This window comes from Pollachius pollachius (genome assembly GCF_949987615.1).
Source record: "Pollachius pollachius genome assembly, chromosome: 13".
Lineage (NCBI taxonomy): Eukaryota > Metazoa > Chordata > Actinopteri > Gadiformes > Gadidae > Pollachius > Pollachius pollachius.
In genome coordinates, this window is record NC_136946.1 from 13,167,129 (window position 1) to 13,187,918 (window position 20,790).

Here is a 20,790-nt window from a genome sequence, read left to right on the forward strand (position 1 = left end):
AAAAGGTTAATAAGAGTTGTATGTTTATAACTTGGAGAAAAATGAGAGCAAGGTAACGCAAAGGCAAGTCAGCCTTTTACAATCAGCAGGAAAAAAACAAATGAGTTAACTCGGAGACCACCACACCCTTGTGTGTTTCAACTTCACCGTTTTCCCTCTGCATTGTTATCCCTCCTCCTCACTATCATGACGCAGGAATGAGATAAAAACAATATCTATTTTTTGAATTTTCTCCACTTAATCCATTCCCACTCCCAACGTTGGTTCTTCGCCCGTCAAGAAAGAGGTACTGCGAGAAGAAAAGAAAGCAAACGCGTGGAAAAAAAACATCCACGCTTCAACTCCGGCCAGAGCGGTGACGCACACACAGGAGCTGAAGCTTGAAGACTCGGAGCACTTATCCATGGCGATGACCCCTCCCCCCTCCGCCCCCAACCCCCACCATCGGGTCGCGACAAAAGCACCACTGTCCTCTTTGAATGTGGGCAAAGAAGAAGGAAGAAAAACAAAAGGAAAAAAACAGACAGTGCCTTCGGCGGTAATTGAGCTGTCAAGCGAACACTACCGCGGCGCGCGGACGGTCGTATGTGAATCACGCCGAGTCCATCCAGGGCCGATTATCTCCGCGGCTGATGGATGGGAACGGCCGGCGTGAACGGAGGTCTGGCGATGTGAGTTCACAGACATTTCGGGGGGCGAACACAATTTCTTACAGAAGTGTTCATCATCATTTGTAACAGATTGGTGTCGGGCCCCTGGGTGGCGGCTGTGGTCGAGCGGTGGCGTGGCGTTGGAGAGCGAGCGTGGACAGCCACGGGGGCAGGAAGAAGAAGTCAATGGGAGGTGTTATTTTTGTTGCATTCGTACTGCGGGTTGCGAGTGTTATGGCCTCATCAAAAACCCTATGCTCTGAGTGCCACCTGACAGATGTGGACCAAAAATATATTTTTTGTAAAGGAAGTCATTCAATTCCTAGTGGAGCCCACCAATAAGAAAAGATGGCGTGTCCCCTGTTATGATCCCCCGATATTCGGTGCTGCAAGGGGGCTTATCATTTTAACATTTCGATGTGAGACTACATACCATGAAAGCATCTGCGTTACGTCCCATCCTTTCTCTAACTCTGTGTGTGTGTGTGTGTGTGTGTGTGCGTGCGTGCGTGCGTGCGTGCGTGCGTGCGTGCGTGCGTGCGTGCGTGCGTGCGTGCGGAAACACTGGCACACCTTCAATTAGACACGTTTGATTTGGATATGTTCACTCACACAGTCCAGTGCAGTGCAGTTGGCCCACACACTTCAGTACACTTAACATTGATAGATTGGGAACAGTCAGGTTATGGTTGGTTTCTGCGTTATTGGCTGCCGTGTGCACAACAGTTCAGCAGTGCTAAGAGCCACTTGGATTGCATTAAAGAATAATAACCCTCCCTTCCTTCTGGCTGCCCTACCACCTCTTTAAAAGTCTAGAAGGATGCGCTACATTTGCTGTGAAGTGAGCAGGCTTCTAAGGGGTACACATTGTGTCATTAATAAACCAGACAAACCAAGGCAAAGCAAAAAACAGGAAGAAGTAGCTTGTAGTGGACCCTAAACTAATTTGCTCATCGAGGTGTGTGTAAAATTCATTGGACAGAAACATTCATTACATTCCAGAATGAAAACAAATATATTTAATTGTTTATAGTAGTGTGGAGCTGGGTGTCACATGACACCCTGTCTCTCCATGTTTAATGGCATCGTAGTGTACATCCTTTACCTACACATGTGTGCCTTCACATAACTTAAAAAACAAGGTCTTGGGTGGCCGAATCAATTATGCATGGAGGACATTTTCTGATTAAACTTTGAGCTTGGTGACGTTCTCCATTTGATACAAAGCTTGCGACATTAACATTTAGACACATACCCATGAAAATGTGTTAGATTGTGTGTCTGTGTTAGAGTGTGTGTGCATGTGTGTGTGTGTGTGTGTGTGTGTATGTGTGTGTGTGTGTGTGTGTGTGTGTGTGTGTGTGTGTGTGTGTGTGCGTGCGCATGTGTGGATTGGTTGAAGTGAAAAGGGGTGCAGAGTTACATGCACCCCCATAGACCCTTAAATCTAAATCTAAATCTATCTGAATATCTGGTAAATGTTTACGAAGTTGTTTGGAATGTATAGCTTTAATAATATGCCCACGACACCCAACATACATTAACACACTGTTAATATATTATAGCTGCAGGCTGTTCAAACACAAACACACACACACACACGCTCAGAGCAAACACACACACCCATATGTATGTTGAGATCCATCATAGCCCCCACCTCCGTGAGAGGACCTCAGTGCCATGAGGGCTGTGCTGGTATTCATCATTTCAAAGGGATATTGCCTTTGAACTCCCAAAGCACTGTCAGTCTTCCATGATAGATACCACACACACGCACAAACACACACGCTTAGTCTAAAACATGGATGCGCCCACACACACACACACAAAAACAGACACGTTTAGTCTTAAACATGAATTCGCCCAGACACACACACACACGCTTACTCTTAAACATGGATGTGCCCACACACACACACACACACACACACACACACACACACAAAAACAGAGGGTTAGTCTTAAAGATGGATGCGCCAACACAAAGACACATAAAATGACGTTAACACAACATGCACACACAAACACATACACCCACAACCAAAACCACACACACAAATCAATTGCCGTTCCCACAATATCACACACAGACACAAACTCCCTCGAAGGGAGCAACTACCTTACTCTCTTGTGTACTCCAACTTACACTTCCTACTTTCAACTCTTTCTCTAGCTCTCTCCATCCTTTCCCTTTATCTCTTTGTCCCTCTCTTTTCCATCGCTGCTCCCTCAGAACAGCATGGGATCACTAGCCGGAGGATAGCCCTCAGATGGGCACCGCTCTCCCTCCCTCCTTCTCTCACTTCTTCACTCCTGTCTGAGATGTCACTCTTTCGTGTGCAACAACGGGGGACACTTTTGTTTTCTTTCAAATGTTAACCTTAGAGAAACCTTCCCCTGCTTTCAGGTGTTCTAGGAGATGAAGGGTCTCTGTGGGAGTAAAGCACAGCATTATCACAGCATGGCACATAGGAGAAACCCTGCCACCGAAATGATTCATTTCTTTTTTTGAAGAAATAATCTATCTAGCTGAAGGTCAACCTGGAGCACAGCAGCGTTGCAGCATGCTGTACGTGTGTACAGGGCCAACGGTCGACTTTAAAAACGACCAAAGTCAAGGAAGCAAGTAAAGTAAAAAAAACAACATGAAGCCACACCAACAATGGATTGAATCAGGTATTTTCACCCATGACAGCGACCCTTAAAACCCTGCTAGTGTGTCGGGCTGCAATCACTGTCAGTCAAACCCTCCTCCACCCCCAGGGTGGGTCCGCTGAGACCTCATTCCAGTGGCTGACTGGCCCGGTTCTCTGCAAGCCAGTGTAGGCCCTGATGGCATTCTCTCCCACAAAGGGGATCCATGAGCCAAATTGGAACGTCACCACGGGGCATACTTGACATCTTCAATGGGGCAAGAGAAGGTGGCGTTGGTGGGTGCTGGGGGGTTGGGGGGGGGGGGGCTAACGCCACTGGCTCCTCTCCACAAAGGGGAGCGTATAGGTAATCACACAGAAACAATGGCCGACACACTCTCCCCTTCCCTGTTTTCCCAGAATGGCTGCAGCAGCAAAGGCTGCATTTCAGGGCACTGTGAGGCCACTCGACCACGACGCAGAGCTATGGGCAGTGTTAGTGGCAGAAGTAGCAGACGCTAGGGAGATGGGCTGGTGCCCTCTCCTCTCCTAGTGCTTAAACCCCTCCCCCAGACCCAACATTCAAGCCCAGGAGAGAGCGAGAGCTGGAGAGGTGAGTGGAGGGGGGGGGCGGACCCTCTGGACACAAATCCCAGGGATGAAGACGGGGGATCAATATGGAATGGTTAAGATGGCAGACGAGGAATGAGCTGGTGACAGCATCGAGAGCCATGCCTCATGTCAGGCAGGAAGACGGAGAGAGGGACTGAGGCGAGCGGGCCGACCAGATCCATGATGGAGGACCGAGGTGGTGAGACGGGTAGCGGCTACGGTGTGGGCGGGGGGAGGGGGGATGAGGAGGAGGGAATGAAAACAGGAAATGACATCACGTGCGTGGCCGAAAATGTATCGGTAAATATAGTTGATGTTTACTAGGAACTTTCACTAAAAAGAATGGATGCGCTGCTGTAGAGGTAGAGATGATGGCCGGAGAGGCTGGAGAGTTTGCAGGATGGGAGTTCAGGAAGAAAATAGGTTAATGCATTAGATTGGATACAGGTTTGCCCTAAAACAAAGGAAGAATGAATGCTTAATAAACTGATCAGGCTGATAAAAACATATAAGATAACATGCTAACAAATGATTAAATGAAAAGAGAGAAAGAGAGCGAGAGAGAGAGAGAAAGAGAGCGAGAGAGAGAGAGAGAGAGAGAGAGAGAGAGAGAGAGAGAGAGAGAGAGAGAGAGAGAGAGAGAGAGAGAGAGAGAGAGAGAGAGAGAGAGAGAAACACAGGCAGGCATTATGCATGGTATATATAATGACATATACAATGATTTCATGACAGATAGATAATGTTTCATGTGATGGGGTAATGGTACTAACCAGGACAGAGCGCTATGTTGCAGAGTTTGGTCTGAGTCTCGGGCCCTCCACAGGCCCCTCCCCCTCCTCCGTTCACACACTTCCGGGTACGGATCCGGGAGCCCCGCCCACACGTCACAGAACACAGACTCCATGACGACCACTCCTCCCACAGCCCATGCACTGCAAACACCCCACCGCCCCACAGACACACAAAGACAAACAGACACACACAGACACAGGGTTGAGCAATGACAGAAGAGAGCTTGATGGCTGGTTGGAGATCAGTTCAATGTCTGATCACCCGCACAAGGAAATAAAGAGAGGGAATATTTATGTGATTAAGGAACGAGAAAGAAAAATGTGACATTGCAGGCTCGGCTGAAACCTTTCCATTGAAACATAAATGTGACGTAGTGCCGTCATGCTTTAATGTAAAATAAAGGTCAGAGAGTGTGAGAATGGACAGCTTGACATTTGAGTTGATGCGGTTTGTCATGACAAAGGGGAATTCACACAGGATGTTTGGGCACCCATCATCCCCCCCCCCCCCCCCGCTGGGGAATGCTTTCGATCAGTGCAATGAATACTCTGGGGTCCAGAATAGAGCGGGAGACTCCAGTGACTTCAAACACTCGGAAATGGGACAGTAATTAGAGCATTAAGCGTGGTTCTCTAGTTTCTCTGACATTTTGCAATCGCTCTTTTAACTCTGAATTTCGGAAATAAATAAACAAAAACAGTTGGTCACAAAATATGATCAATGCACAAGGCAGAGTTACGTGGGTTGCTATGAGAATATGTAATGTAGATCTATGATCTCATAGATTTTAGAAATTATCTTTGTGTCAACAATTTCTGAAAATACAAAAAACAACTTTAACTCAATGGAAGCAATTGCTTCTGGAGTGACAACAGAAAATGTAATGTGAGAGCAATAATAACCGATAAGCCGTAAACACAGTAGGATAGCACAAATCAGTCGACGGGGATTGTAATTGATTGTAATTGACGTAAAGTACATAAACAGAGAAAGATCTGAAATTATATATTTTTAATTTCATGGATAGATATATACATGGTTTAAAATTCTGTCTGCTATAACTACATACAACCACCTCTTGAGTGCCTTCTTGGTTAAATAGGAGCTGCAAGTGCATAACTACAATCATTTAACCTCTGACCTCCCACCGCCTGGAGTTCCTACATTTATCAAAGGCAGACTGAGAGATCAGCCCAATTCAGCTGGGCTTATCACACGGACTGCATCTATGAATTTTCATTGAATGTGATATATTCTGCAGTCATGATGAAAGGCCACAGTAATTACCTTCAGCATCATCAACGAGTGTGCGTTTATGTGTGTGCATAATAGATGTATGTTAATGGTATTATTAATATAATAAATATGCAAATATCTAGATATATACTATAACAGCTATGTAGCAAAGATTTGAAGACACAGGAATGAGGCCTATCGGGGTGTGAAGGCTTATTATTATTTATCAAACAACACAATGCTGTACCGATGCATGTACTGTATGCATAATTAAAGGACTGAACTCAAGTGAGAATATCAATAAAGTGTGATTAAATATGCATCAAAGTCTGCCAGACATGCAGGTTGTGAAATAGGGGTCAGCAGCACTGAGCGAAATAACACTATTAAAGTTTAATTCGGGCGAAAATTGAAGCCAGGGTCTTTGTTTTGGCATGAAAACCCATCAAATAAGCACTCCAGATACCGTTTTCATTGAAAATCGAGGATTAGAGTTTGCCCGGCGCAATGTTTGGCGTCCATGTTATTTGCTTGGGGCATAGAGTTTCGCTTCCAAATCTGCATTTTTGAAACACTAATATTGCTAAAAATAGCACCAACTCTCTGCAGTAGCATGACTAGGGTCCCTACACATAAAATGAAGCACCAACAACCTAGTTTGCAAACCCGGAGATAATTTAAAAAGGCAGTTTAACAAGCATTACCGGTTGGTCCGTGCTTACAGGAAGTCCACACAAGTCAATTACCGAATGCGCAAGAGTTCAGTTCAAGGAGGAAAGTTTTGGAATGGAAAGCTACACCCCAGAAACTTTCCATAGACTGCCATCGCGGTAAGATGACCGATCTCTGGTAGACTAGTGGCTTATTGTTTTGAATATGGACATTATGACGTCAAGGACGACTTAATCATTCCTAAAAGAGCTGCTGATCCAAAGAACCCAAAGAAAGTGTCATTGAAGAAGAATGCTATTCCACGATTGCAGCAAGTGGCTACGGATAGACTTAGGTAAAGTTGTTTGCTTATTTGTCGTGTTATATATGATTGTTCACAATTGGTGGGGGGCAGGATGCATCACGAAACAAAGTTATAAGTCCTAGGAGCCCTGACTTTATTTGAGAAAGTGAAAGATGATCTTGTGAGTTGTCCAGGTGGGCTAACCTCGATTTATTGTGTATAAGGAGTTGTGGTTGGAATTTTCGGACCACGTCAATCATTTTCTGTGTTAACCGTGTAGAATAAAGAGTCATCCGAACGTTAAACAATTGTTGTCATATATTTGTGTATGACCCCCCTTTTTTTGACACCTTGAACAAGAAGACAAAGATAACCATGATATCCAATTCATGATTGCCGTAAGAACACATACCACAAAGTGCATAACAAAAACATAAACATAGCCTCTGGTATGTAGACACATCCCCTAACAGAAGAATTGTTTAAAGGAAAGAAAGGAAGAAACAAACCAAAAGAAGGCAAAAAGAAAGAACAAAGAAAGAAGGAAAAAAAGAGGGCCATGATGTATATGTGTGTGTGCCGCGGTTTGTTCGAGTGCTCATTGGGTTCATGGCTGGCGTCCTGCATGTACTCAGGCTCTTTGGCTCCCATAAAGAGCAGCGATTGACTGCTCACTGACCTGGACGCATTCGTAATGCAGCAGTGTGTTGCAATTCATTACATCATGCACGTTTTGTTTGAAAACGTCACTGAATCTAGAACCCTTCAGCACAACTTAGGCATCGACTCCACATAGCAATATTGCTCAGGTTCACACTATTCCTTTTGATTTTTCATTTCATTTCGTGGATATTAGTTCTTTGAAAAATAAGCAAATTTAATGTTCAGGCGCTTACTGTTATTATGATGGTCGGCCACTTATACACACACATACACACACACAATCCCATTAACACATACACACAAACACACGTAAATATGTGTGCAAGCACAAATCCTCCTTTACTGACAGTAAACACATGAATGTGTTATTTTAACACTCTTTTCCAAACAAAGTAGCTGGTAAACAAAAAAAATGCAAAGTTTAGAAATGCACATACAATTCTTAACCCAAGGACTTGCAAAACAAAATTGTGCAATTCTTCCGGGTAGATCTGTGAAGATAGGTTGGCATTTATTTATGTCCCTGCAAGCTTCTCACACTCCTATTTATGAAGAAGGACATTTATGGTATTCTATTTTCAAAGAATACTTCCTAAAGTTAATGTAGGATTGAGATTTTGAATCCTTCAAGTTTTTTTTCTTTTCTTAGTTTTGTTGAAATGTCAAAGTGTTTGTTTCTTTGTACTCAAGTATCTGCATGTGTGTGTATTTATGTCTTTGTGCATGCCATCAATGTGTTTATGTGTGTGTGTGTAAACCCTGGGAAGTGAACCCTAAACCGTGTGTGTAGATGTGTGGATCTTCATCCACGGTGTGGTTGAGGTTGAGGGCCGTGTCCGAGAAAGGGTTAAGCTCCTCGGACAACTAAAGTACAACACAATGGTGTGGATGGATGCGCCGTCTCCATTCGGCAAGTGGTTTATGTTGATGTGCGCGCCCGAAGGGGTGATGCTTCTCGGACACTTATATTACAATCCCACAGTGTGTGTGGACGTCCGGTGCTCCGTCTGAGCAGCGGTTGCGAGGATGTTCATGACCGAGAGAGGGTTAAGCTTCACCACCACTTCTAGTCTCAAACCACGCTGTGGCGCGTTTCATGAAGAACATCGCTCATTGTAACACTCATACACAATGACAGTACTACAAAAGTATTATATAAGCCATGTGGATAATACGCCCCCCCTCCCTCTTCTTCCTAGTAGGGGGGGTATAGGTAAATAGGGGGTTCACTTGCACTTTAAGTGAAAGTGTCCTTACACATCCTTACACGAACAGCCTCAATCGAGGAGCTAGAGTGCTTATTGACACTTCTGCATGCGCGCCATTGTGTAGGCTTTTACCCCTCAACCTCCCGCCCATCCCCGGCTTCCCATTGGCCCGGCCAACTTCCAGAGGTAAAGCAATTAATAAACCGTAAGGCCCTTAAGACTTTCATGCACAATCCCACAGAGTGAGAAAAAGTCAGCCATAAAAGTGCATTAAATTGCCCTGGTTTCACAGACAACACCCCCCCCCCCATCACACACGCACACTACCAGAATACTTAGATTTTAGTAAGCCCCCTCCCCCTCGTCAAACTCCCCATTCCCGTCGCGCCCGAAGAGCGATCATAAGACTCATGTGAAAAATAAAAGGGAATAGATGGAAATAATGAAAAGAACATGGCGGACCCACTGAAATCCCATCAAAGAGGAAGCTGAGGGTATTAATATCGACAGTGAATGGAAAATGAGGCACTTAGACATACAAATTGCATTGGACCATTAGCATAAAAACAAGATTAGCATACGAACCGACAGGGAGAAAATATCCCCCTCCTCTTTCCATCCCCCCCCCCCCCTCCTCCCCCTCTCTGTCTCAGTGTCCGTGTCTGGTGTGTGGTGGAGTGGTGGGGGGGGGGGGGGGGGGGGGGGGGATGAGAGGCTTCAGTAAACAGTGACTGATTTCTCTCATGTGGATGTTGGAGCACCCATGTGCTGAGCAGTTCATAGAGCGGCCCAGCCATTAGGCCAAGTCAGACGTGCATTCCAAACACGACGAGGTGCTAAACACGGACACAGACCCACACGAGCGGAAAACACAGGATATGTGAAACACACGCATGTGCACGCAAACACACACTCACGCACACAGACACACGCACAGCGATCGTGTAACATAGAACTATCAACATTCTGCGGCAGATATCAATATAGATTTCTCCAACCCAGGATTGAATGATGAAACGCTGCTGGATGACTGAAGTAGTTTTTCACAGCACGGCAGTAGGTCAATATCGGAACATCTTTCATTAAAGACCGCGATGAATATTGAAGAATTCATTATCACACCGTTTGCAGTGAGGGAAGACTGGGATGGTTTCCTCACAGTACATCTGTGAGTCAACAGTTAACTCTGAAGACAAAACAGACTGCAAAACGTCTAACAGACATTTATGTGCTAGACCAATATCTGTTAGCAGTAACAATGGAGGTATCAGAATCGATAGCTTGTGGGATAGCTCCAGCCACAACATTGTAAGTTCTTTCTCTGTCTTTCTCTGACTCTCCTTTCTATTCTCCATCTCAGAGGGTGAGCTGGTGGGGCACTGCGTGACTTTATTGTCTTTTCATGTTTATGCCTGTTGGTATTTGTTGGATCAAGTTCTGTTCATCCAATATGTCCATAAAAGTCTTTTCTCTTTAGAATCCAATTTTTAAACTTGGCCATATTGTACGTTTTGATGGGATTTCCGGGAACAGTCTGCGTGCGAATGTATACACAATCAAACAATCTGTCAATCGTTCTCTTGAGCAAGATATTCTCAAACAGTGTTTTCAATCTCAGGAACGCAAAATGTTGTTGCTTTACACAAAATGGTAGCAAATAGAGCTCATCTATATTGGAGTTTATATATTGAAAAATAGATAAAACATAACCAATTCTGTGAGAAGACCATCATGAATTAAGGATCCGAGCAAAGAGGGTTAATATCCTTAAAAGCCTCATATTTGACCATTTGCTAACAATACAGGTTTTTAAATAAAGGAACATGAGTGGCGAAACCTTCCAACCTACCCTGACAACAATCATGCATGGACCCCTTATGAGATGTTGACAAGACTTTGCAAAAAATGTCATTGGCCAAAAAGGATAATTCCTCTGGCTTCAAAGGCCTTTTTATAAAATGCTGTCCTATGTCTCTAGATTGTTGCAGGATATTTTAATATAGTTTCATTCATGTGACAATAAATGTAGGCTCCTTTGAATTGTGACAGGGAAAGCATATGGGCTACTGTCATGGTTCATACTTTGTAATGAACACAATGGAATTCACCTTCAAGTTTAGTTTTAGGTTTTGTTAACTTAATTGTAAGCGAAGCCCCTGTTACAGCTCAATATCGAGCTGAAACGGAGACACCTGAGAGTTTTAGGTAGGAGGGGGGACGTGGTATTCTCATGGTTACGAGCCAAGACAACTTTGTGATTGTTCCTCTTTTTTTTAAGCTAGCAACTTAACCCTCACTCAGACGCAGCCATTAACATCAAATGCTGCCCAAACAGCGCTCGGCACATCCACCCACCCCTCTTCATCGGTTACCCTAACATAAGCCAACTCGGAACCAGTTGAAATGTGACATATCGCAAGTTTTGATGGCCAAATCTGCAGGTCCAATATGTTTTGCTGAGACAAATTAAATGAAATGTCACTAGCTATGCTTCCTACATTCGATATGCTTTAGTTAGAGAGCTTGGATATGCAGACTTAAAGAAGAGGTTTGCCTTTCACACTTTGCCAATGCATTTGTCTTGTGCTACCAAGACAATCATTTAAGTTGAGAAAATCCATGTGTTGGACCTTTATCAACATTGATTTTCCTCTTTTGGATTGATAACGGAATGTTGGCAGAAGTTTTTAAGTTGTTTTTTTGCGTATAAATATAAACATAATTGGGAAAAAAAGGGGCTTTTGAGCAGGTGGAAAACCATGTTTTTGAGGCCAAAAACTAAATATCGTGTTTGAGCCTGGTTTCTTTGGATGAAGACCAGGCATGGATACCCATAGTAGACGATCATTTCTTTTAAAATCCCGCAGCCTCATTTATGTGATCAATTTGGACTGCAAGATCCTTCCGGCAAAGCTGAATCCCTCCACTAAGTTCAAACAGTAATTACGGGGCCCTAATGAATTTGTTCGGGAGATCAATGGCTTATGCTGTAGTGTATTGGCTGGGAACAAAGTCATTATCAAGGAAAGCTAATCAGATTATTAGACTGTGCTCTATGTGTGTGAATAGAGGAATAGAGGAAGAGGTGTTTAGAGATAAACGGTGGTTATCTTTAATCTATGTTGAAGGGTTTGATATTAGAGGTGTGGATGTTACATGGGCTTTCCTTTGTGGTTGAAACTACAATGTCATGAAAAATGGTTTCCCCCTTATTTCACCACAATATGTATCTCATTCCCGTGCAATTCAGAGAATCAGCAATTTCCATCTTTTCCAGATGCTACAATAGAATTATGAAAGCGTTGTGCAATCCTGCAATTATTCAAGTGGTCCCGCAAATGGCATGCAATGTTGCTGTATGACAGAAATCGGACAGTAAGAAAGCTGATTAACACACATTACTCAGCACTTTTTTACTGTATGTGCAAAGTCTTTCAACGTTTTCCTTTTATTTGGTTTCATTGTTATTTGCGCTCGAGTGAGCAAAGTAGTCAACCTGGCCGCTTGTTATCTCCAGAAACATGAGGAGTTTTTAGACTGCAGAAGAAGGTATTTTCACTCGAAAACCACATAATAGCCCACACAGAATGCACCTGACCAATTGACCAAAATATGCATTACAAGCGAGAGCAGAAAAATATCACCCTACATACTAAACGCTACGGGCTAAATCCTTCATGCTACAAGCTTAAGGCTACACACTTAACTCTACACACTAAAGGCTACAAACTAAACGCTACATGCTACAAGGTACAAGCTTAATGCTAAATACTAACCGCTACACACTCACACAAATCAAACATTGCGTGGTCAACCCTACACTGTAAAAACAGCCCCATGCAAAGCCCCCTCCAGACCCGAGCCTGTACCTGCGCCGATGATCCCGGTGTCACCGGGACAGGGCACCGTGTTGTTGCACATGCGTGTCTCCCGGAGCGCGCCGCTGCACAGCGTACCGTACGGGGAGGACACGCAGGAGCGGGTGCGCACCTGCCAGCCCTGGCCGCACGTCAACGAGCACACGCTCCACTGGGACCACTCCTCGGCCGCCGGGTCACCTGCTGGGGTGGGGTGGGTGGGGGGACGTAAGGGGATCAGGTCAGAGTGACAATCTGTTGGATGGTGTTTTTTTTTTTTTGGGGGGTGGGGACAGGCGGGTCAGGTGGTTAAGTCACAGTCTGAGTCCAAAAGGGGTTTTATTGTGCAGTTGTCACTGCAATCTGTAGACGTCCTTTGATGGGTGCTTGATGCCTGTTATTGCTGGTCGTTGACAAATGTGTTGTAAAAATGCAAGGTGAGGTGATTTGGATTAAACGGGTCGGTTGAGTGTATAAATTGTTAAGAGAAGGGATAGGTTGAAAGGTTTGATGAAAGGAAGGAATGAATAGAGCTTAAAAGGTCCTGGCCATTTGTGATATTTCATGCTTTATATATGAAAATACTATTCAAGGCATCTCTGTAAGCATCTGTGCACAGTATAAACCCTCTGTCTAGAGTCAATAATATCGACCAGTCCTCTCATTTCACAATGTTAGGCAGGCACAATAAACGGGCATGTCAGTTTGGCAGTATATTTGATTGAAAAATATTGCCAACAAACTTGTGACTGGTTTGTTTTATTATAAGAACAGACATCTTTGCCGTGTATGCTAAATAATAATTGATCAAGGTAGCATCAATTGTGTAAATTAGACAAGTTGCTGGGTAGCATGAGGTATGAAAAACAAATATTTTGCAAAAAGTCTCTTCTTATTGTTTATTATATTTTATTTTCTGGACAGTGTCGATCCAAGGCTTGAATAACTTCATTGTTAATGGTCAGTATGGGTGTTTTATTTCCTGTCATGAACAGTCCAGGCACCAAACGACGTCTTTTATGGGAGGGGATGGCCACAAAATGTTGGATAGGTGTAGACAGGTGAAAACACAATTGTCCTAATTTTAATGTTTTCTAATGATACTTCACCTCACAATGTACAAATGTAGGAGAAATCCTGTTCATGTGAATGTAGATGGCAGGGACCTTTTAATATGTTGATATCAATGTGCCCACTTAGTTTGGAAAGACAAAAGTGTGCAAAAAAGTCTCTTACAAATGTCCTCAGAAGTCACTTTATGACCAACTGTGTTAGAGTTATCTATCGAGCAATAATAAAAAACAAAGCCTGTTGAACTTGGAATAGTATCGGAAAGGCTACAGAAATTTGGTTTGCATCCACACATTTTTTGGTTTCTTTTAAGGATCAAGCCTATTTACCCAAATACCCAGAGCAGTAGTATTAATAAACCATAATAGAATATTTATAAGGAGACTGATGACATTATTGCCTATTACACGTTCTTAAAGAAATGTATTCAAATCTATGCAGAATTAGGGTGGCATGTGCAAGCCTACTAAGCAGGCATTTATGCCTATAGGATTGAGGTTGATTTGAATATGGAATGGAAAACTAATATGATATGAAAGCCGTTATGGAAAAGGAGGGATTTTTTTTTCTTATAAAGGAACCAAATTATTCTGAGCCCAGAATGATAATTCCTGTTGTAAGCCATTCATGAGCAAGCAGTGCAAGTGAATATGTCTCGGTAAGTCTATCACTCTCTATGTGTGTGTGTGTGTGTGTGTATGTGCGGGCATGTGTGTTTGATGGTGCGTGCGCGTGTGCGCGCACATGCATATTAGACAGGCCAAAGACAGCAACCGAGAATGAGCAAGAGACAAAGGGGGGAGGCTGTGTGTTATCGTTTGAAAAGTCGACAGATTTCTTGCGCAAGCTATCAGTTCCCACAGAGGAAAGAGCCTGGGGGGGTGATGGTTATGGTGGTGATGGGGGTGGTGGTGGTGGTGGTGGTGGTGGGCCTGGTGGTGATGGTGGGCGAAAGGCCAGGCGGGGATGGGCGCGGTGTATCGGGGGGGGAGGTGTACAGCGGACGCCACTGTTTAAAGATGTCACCCGTTGCCTTCTGCCTGTCTTCCCCGCTAATTGTTTATGAGGCCCGTGTCCTTGGACAGAGGCATCGTCACATGGCGAAGGGAATGAAATTAATTGCATGTCGGTTAATCGCATTACATCTTCATTAACACGCAGTGAGTCAGGACTTAAGCTCGTCATACGGGTGCCCGGAGGAGCCAGAGCAGGGAGGATGTTGGAGAGGAGAGGGGGGGGGCGGGCATGAGAGAAGGAAAAAAACGATGCATGAAAAAGTCATGGCATCACCAGGGGACTCCCCTTCAATCCCCTTCCCCACGCTTACCCCATTGGGATCCCCCCTTTCCCCCACACACACACACACACACACATACACACACACACACACACACACACACACACACACACACACACAGACACACACACACACACACACACACACACACTCCACAAATATTTGTGTGCGAGTGTCTTAATGTGCAAGGTTGACAATAAAGCTTGCGTTCTTCTGCTGTGATGTGCAACGCGTGGCCAATATCTTCGGTAATAGTCTTTGTCTTTGAGGAATACAGCGCATACACAACAGTGTGATGTTTTATTAATACCTCTGATCCGCTCTGATCATATTATGAAAGGCTTCCTTTTAACTAGGGTTGATATCGTCTATTCGAGTAAACGAGTACACACAACCCTAGTCATTTTTCCGACACCTTATAATTGCCTTTTATGTTATGTTGTTATGTATTTCGGTCAGGTTTTGAAGCAGGGTATATAATGAAATCGTCCAAAATAAAGCATTCCTCATTACAGATCGGGGTTGAGACTACAAACGTTTGTTCGTCAACACATAGCGGCTGGAGTTCCCCCGCATTTGACGAGTTATACAATAATGAGCGCCCCCCCCCAAGAACGTCCCAACACCAAAACTGAACATAAAATTTATAGCAGCATAGCGCTACTGTGGTGGTGTATTCAAATAATCACATCTCGAGCCCTTTATGTAGTTTGAAAGTTTTTTTTTTATATAGCTAGTGTAGGCAATTTGGAGAAACCAGCCAGAGTAAGCTAGATTTTCAAAGTATCCAACCGAAACAATCCCAACCCTCCCTTCAGGCTTCCCTCCAAAGCCACCCAAAATATATAGGACAAGCTTGCTAGCTTTAGCAATGGGTCAGCCAAACCGTGTGGTAGGCAGTCAGGCCATCCAAGAATTTTCCAATGATTGGATGGTCTAATACAGAACTGCAAACAGTCACATTTGTTTTATTGCATTTGTTGTATTGATTGCCGTCTGTAAGTAAATAGAATTTTAACAAATATGAAAAATAAATTAACATTAGTGAATAAAGTAAATAATGAATAATAAATAAAGTATGAGTTAAGAAGCCATTATTAAATGATTACCAGACCATTATTTGACTGTTTATTGTTAGTTAATACTTATTAATTAATGGCTAATCAATTGTACACTTATTGTAAAGGGTTACCGATATTGGATATATATGCGCCCTCCTAATAACAGCGATATGACCGGTATGAGTCCCAGTGTGTTTAGCAGTGTTTTTCTTCAATCGATAGGGCTTCTAAGCTTGATCTTTTATAATATTTTCTATTGCAAATTCAAAGTGGGTTTGATTTGCACCGTGTATTCGATTAGTTTGTGGGTATTTCTTGCATCCTTACTTATAACATATTGCACACTGCCTCATGTGAATAAACTTTACGGTTGTTTTACCTAATGATGGTGTGTAGAAATGCACACACTCATCTGTATGCATATCTAACATGAAGACGCACACACACCCAATCACACATGTATACACACCTGCACACACACAGACACACACATCCACTTGCACACACCACTCCACTCACCTGTCTGTGCCTGAAACACACCTGGCTGGTCTGCAGATCGTGGTCTCTGGGTCTTTACCTTCAGGTCGTCCTCATATGGGTCTTCAAGTGACAAGCAGCAAATAGAGAGAGAGAGAGAGCGAGAGAGAGAGAGAGAGAGCGAGAGAGAGAGAGAGAGAGAGAGAGAGAGAGAGAGAGAGAGAGAGAGCGCGAGAGAGAGAGAGAGAGAGAGAGAGAGAGAGATGATGCATCTGATTAATTTGTTATGTTAAACTGGAACATATAGGACTCTGAGGAGGACCCTGAGGAAGAAATCGGCAAACAGGGACAAAACTGACATATTAAAAAATATCAAACGTCGACAGAAATCTTAAACCGATTTGTAAGCCACAAGGTGAAACTATGTCTGGGCAAATCTGGTAAAAAAATGCAAAGATAAAGGAAAGTCTTGCCTTCGTTAAAAATATACAAATCCTTGTTATCGACGCTGAGGGAATCAAGATTAAAGAGAGAGACAACTTCACAGAAACATGCAGAGATAATTGCAGGACATTTGATTTAAACAGGCATTAACTCACAGTGCACGCAGAGGGGAGCGGCCTGTGTATTTGCAATCTCTGGAGCAAAATGTTGGGTTTTCACCAGATGAAGACTTCACCATTCCCTATAGGCTTGGCGAAATGGTAATTCATTCAGAATATCTATTATATTTGTGTACTACCTGCCCATGGGACTTTCCCTGGCAGTCACATTTGCGAAAAGAAAAAGGGCTACTCTGTGTAGATACCACATCAGATTCCAGTCGTTCATAGTCTGCGTAGACATCTCTCTCTCGCTCTATATTTTATTTTTATTATAGTTTATTAAGATAAATTCCCTGCATTTGGGTTTCGGAGAAACAACAGTGGGCTGACACCATTGTTTTTCTCTGCAGTCTCGTTTTAGTCTCAGTCATGTGATGCGACACACACTGATTTGACGGTTTCCGCAGCTCTTGAGAGATGTCGATTCAACAAATGGTGTGTCTTCCTGTCGGAGGGATCCTTTATAAGGCAGCTGATCCTGAATAAAAATTCAATATTTGGTCTTCAAAAGCATTAGTGTAATGAGGAGAGGGTGCAGCTGCTCCAACTGTGTTGTGTTTTTTGTGTTTTTTTGTGTTTGTGTGTGAGTCATCGGGAAGGATGAAGCTGGACGGGGGGGTTGTCGAAATAATAACGAATGAAGAATGAAATGAAGAATGAATATCCCTGCCCCACCATGCAGCATCTCTCTCCCTCTCCCTCCCCCCCCCAACGGGTCTGAAGGAAAGATAAGGGGCAGTATCTGACTCTATTGAACCTGAGGATCAATGGGGATATAGATCCCGTCCCTTCAACCCTTCCTCTTCAGCAATAAGTCATTGCATACTTCAACAAAATCCTTTACATCCACCTCTCAGGTTTTCTCACGAATCCTGATCACTTTCATATTCATATATGTTTTTTCATACTGTTGATAACATCGGCACTGCAAAGTGGGTACGACATTGTGCAGTAAGCACCTGGTGATTTACATTAAACTCATCAGCTAATACACACGCTGCCTTGCCCCTGGAGGACGGAGTGATGCCAAGCAAACACATCCCGCACTCAACACATACACACAAACACATAAATACCAACAGGATAGGGACAGGGGGTGGCCATAATAAAAAGTATGGCTCATAAATGTCAAATCAGTAGAACGGCCCTGAGTCTCCTCAGACCAGCTGGCTGGGAGGAAATTGAAGTCGAGCCGGTTAGTGCTATAAGTCCCATTGTCATCGTACCACTACTTACACCAGAAGCCTGTAGCGTGTGTGTGTGCGTGCGTGTGCGGGTGTTTGTGTGTGTATGTGTGTGTTTGTGAAGAGAGATTGCAGCTGTGTTGGGAAAATGGCGTGCATTCATGGAATATAGCATGACACTAAGAACTGCATTGAACCCACAGTTGTTTTATATTTTAGTGTATGTCATTCAAAAAGCAATAAAAATTTCAGAAAACGACCCATATGGTTGCATGTACACACAAGCACTCAGGGAAAACACGCACAAAGCTGAAATATAAAGACCAACAACAGATGCACACAAATGAAATATAAAGGCACACATACACACTAAACAAAGACACAGACACAGCCACAGATACACACACACACCTGACTCCACAGCCAAGTTATTTTGCAGTCGTATATCAAATCTCAGCTTATAGCCCTCTGGTGCTGTCCATTTATTCTAGGGTCCATCTGGGTGAGCCCAAACTGATAGAGGTCCACCATAATGGGCTTTTTATAAGCTACTGGACAGACAGCACACTCCATCTCTCTCTCCCTCCCTCTCTCTCCCTCCCTCTCTCTCCCTCTGCCTCAGTCTCAGTCTCTCTCTCTTCTAACTAATCCTCTCGTTCTCTTTCTCTCTGTCACTTGCCTCACTCCATCTCTTTTTACTGTCCCCATCGCTCCATCGCATTTCTGTCCGTGTCCTTCTCTCTCTCTCGCTCGCTCTCTCTGTTTTCCCCTTTTCTCTTTATCTCTAGATCTCCCTCACAGTCCCACTGACTTTCCGTCGCTCCTCTCCTTCCCTCACCCTCTCTCAAACTCAATACCTCTCAGTTTCTCGGCCGCAAGCGGTAAAGAGAGACAGTCGGATTTTCTCTACAGCTCAGTAGTCTTGTTGTGTTGGCCCCCGGGGTCATTTGTGTCCCCTCAAAAAAAGATTTCCCATCAATTTTGTTCTCAATCTCAGACACACACACACACACACACACACACACACACACACAGGCACATAAAGGAATAAGCACAAACAGAAGCGCACACACACACACACACACACACACAAACCCACACACACACAGCAGGTTGTTTTCGAAATGGCCAAATTATCCTGTTCTTTTCCCTTTTGTGCGCTGCAACATTACCTTTTTTCATCTTGAGGGGTATTTTGGTAAACCATGATAGGGCCCCCGGTCGGTCGGTCTCTGACCTCCCTAGCGCTGCATTCTCCCTTCCCTTGGTGCTTCAGCACTGTAACGCCGAGGACGTGAGCTCATGTCCTGAATCCAACCTGAGCCAAGGTCCGCCACAGGCACCTCGCTCGGAATCAGTCTCGCGCTAATCGATAGCTCCTGCAAAGTTTCCAGAACAATCCATTGCAATGGCAAACACGATTACAACGCTGCCAACCCCATCCGTCAGTTATTTCACAATTACAACCCTGGGGCTTTGCATGTGTGTGTGATGTGTGTGTAATCTGTGTTTGAACCGTCTCATCTTAGCAACAAGTCCGCCGGGAGAAAAAGTCGTTACCTGCCAGGACTCTATTAAGAGTGTATTATGAGTGTATTAAGATTATTTACACATGAATCACAGACACACACACACATGAACACAACCACACACACACAAACAAACACAAACGCACACACACATACACAAACACTCATAAACCTGGTTACATACAGACCCCCCCCCCCCCCCCCCACCCCCCCCCACACACACACACACACACACACACACAAAACACACACACACAAACACACACACACAAACTATGCAACCTGTTGAAGAACACATTATGCAGCACGCAACAACAACCGCTGTTCCCATGGTGGGTGACTTCTGCTGCCGCTACCGTCACCATGGCAACACAGCAAGAATACAGAGCTGGGTGGGTAGGTGGGCGGACGGCGTGAGGGGGAAGCTGGGTAATCAGGCTTGGCGGGAGGAAGATAGGGGAGGAGAGAATGACCGAGAGAGAGAGAGAGAGAGAGAGAGAGAGAGAGAGAGAGAGAGAGAGAGAAGGGGACAGAGAGAGAGAGAGAGAGAGAGGCAGAGAGAGAGAGAGAGAGAGAGAGAGAGAGAGAGAGAGAGAGAGGGGGACAGAGAGAGAGAGATGTACAGATCATGACATCAGCCCCCAGGAAGTCGAGGGAAGGAAGGACGGTAGGTAGGAGGGCGAGGAGTGGGAGGAATGTATATGTGGTGGAGCAGAGACTTGGCGGGCTGAAGGGTGACTTTCATCATTTTTCTTCATGTTGTAGTTTGCCTATTATTCTTTCATTTATTTCTAATTTGTTTGGTTGTTTTGTTATATTCTTTTCATTCATCCTGACAGAGTCATGAACTTGTAAATGATGCGCAGACTAAGCTCAACTGCATGAATGCGTTTGCATATATGCTTTTGTGTATATATTTGTGTGTGTGTGCGCATGTGTACTTCTATATGTGTATTTGTC

General features: G+C 44.1%; 1 protein-coding gene across 1 annotated transcript in view; it reads right to left on the minus strand.

The window, feature by feature from the left end:
* Window positions 1–20,790, minus strand: part of adgrb2 (adhesion G protein-coupled receptor B2) — a gene marked incomplete at its 5' end in the record, with an annotated part of 138,477 nt that overhangs the window by 90,565 nt on the left and 27,122 nt on the right. The window contains 3 exons of the mRNA XM_079748795.1: window positions 4,666–4,827; window positions 12,619–12,810; window positions 16,555–16,635. Of these exons, the coding sequence (XP_079604921.1) occupies window positions 4,666–4,827; window positions 12,619–12,810; window positions 16,555–16,635 (435 nt within the window). The remainder of the gene's footprint in view (window positions 1–4,665; window positions 4,828–12,618; window positions 12,811–16,554; window positions 16,636–20,790) is intronic.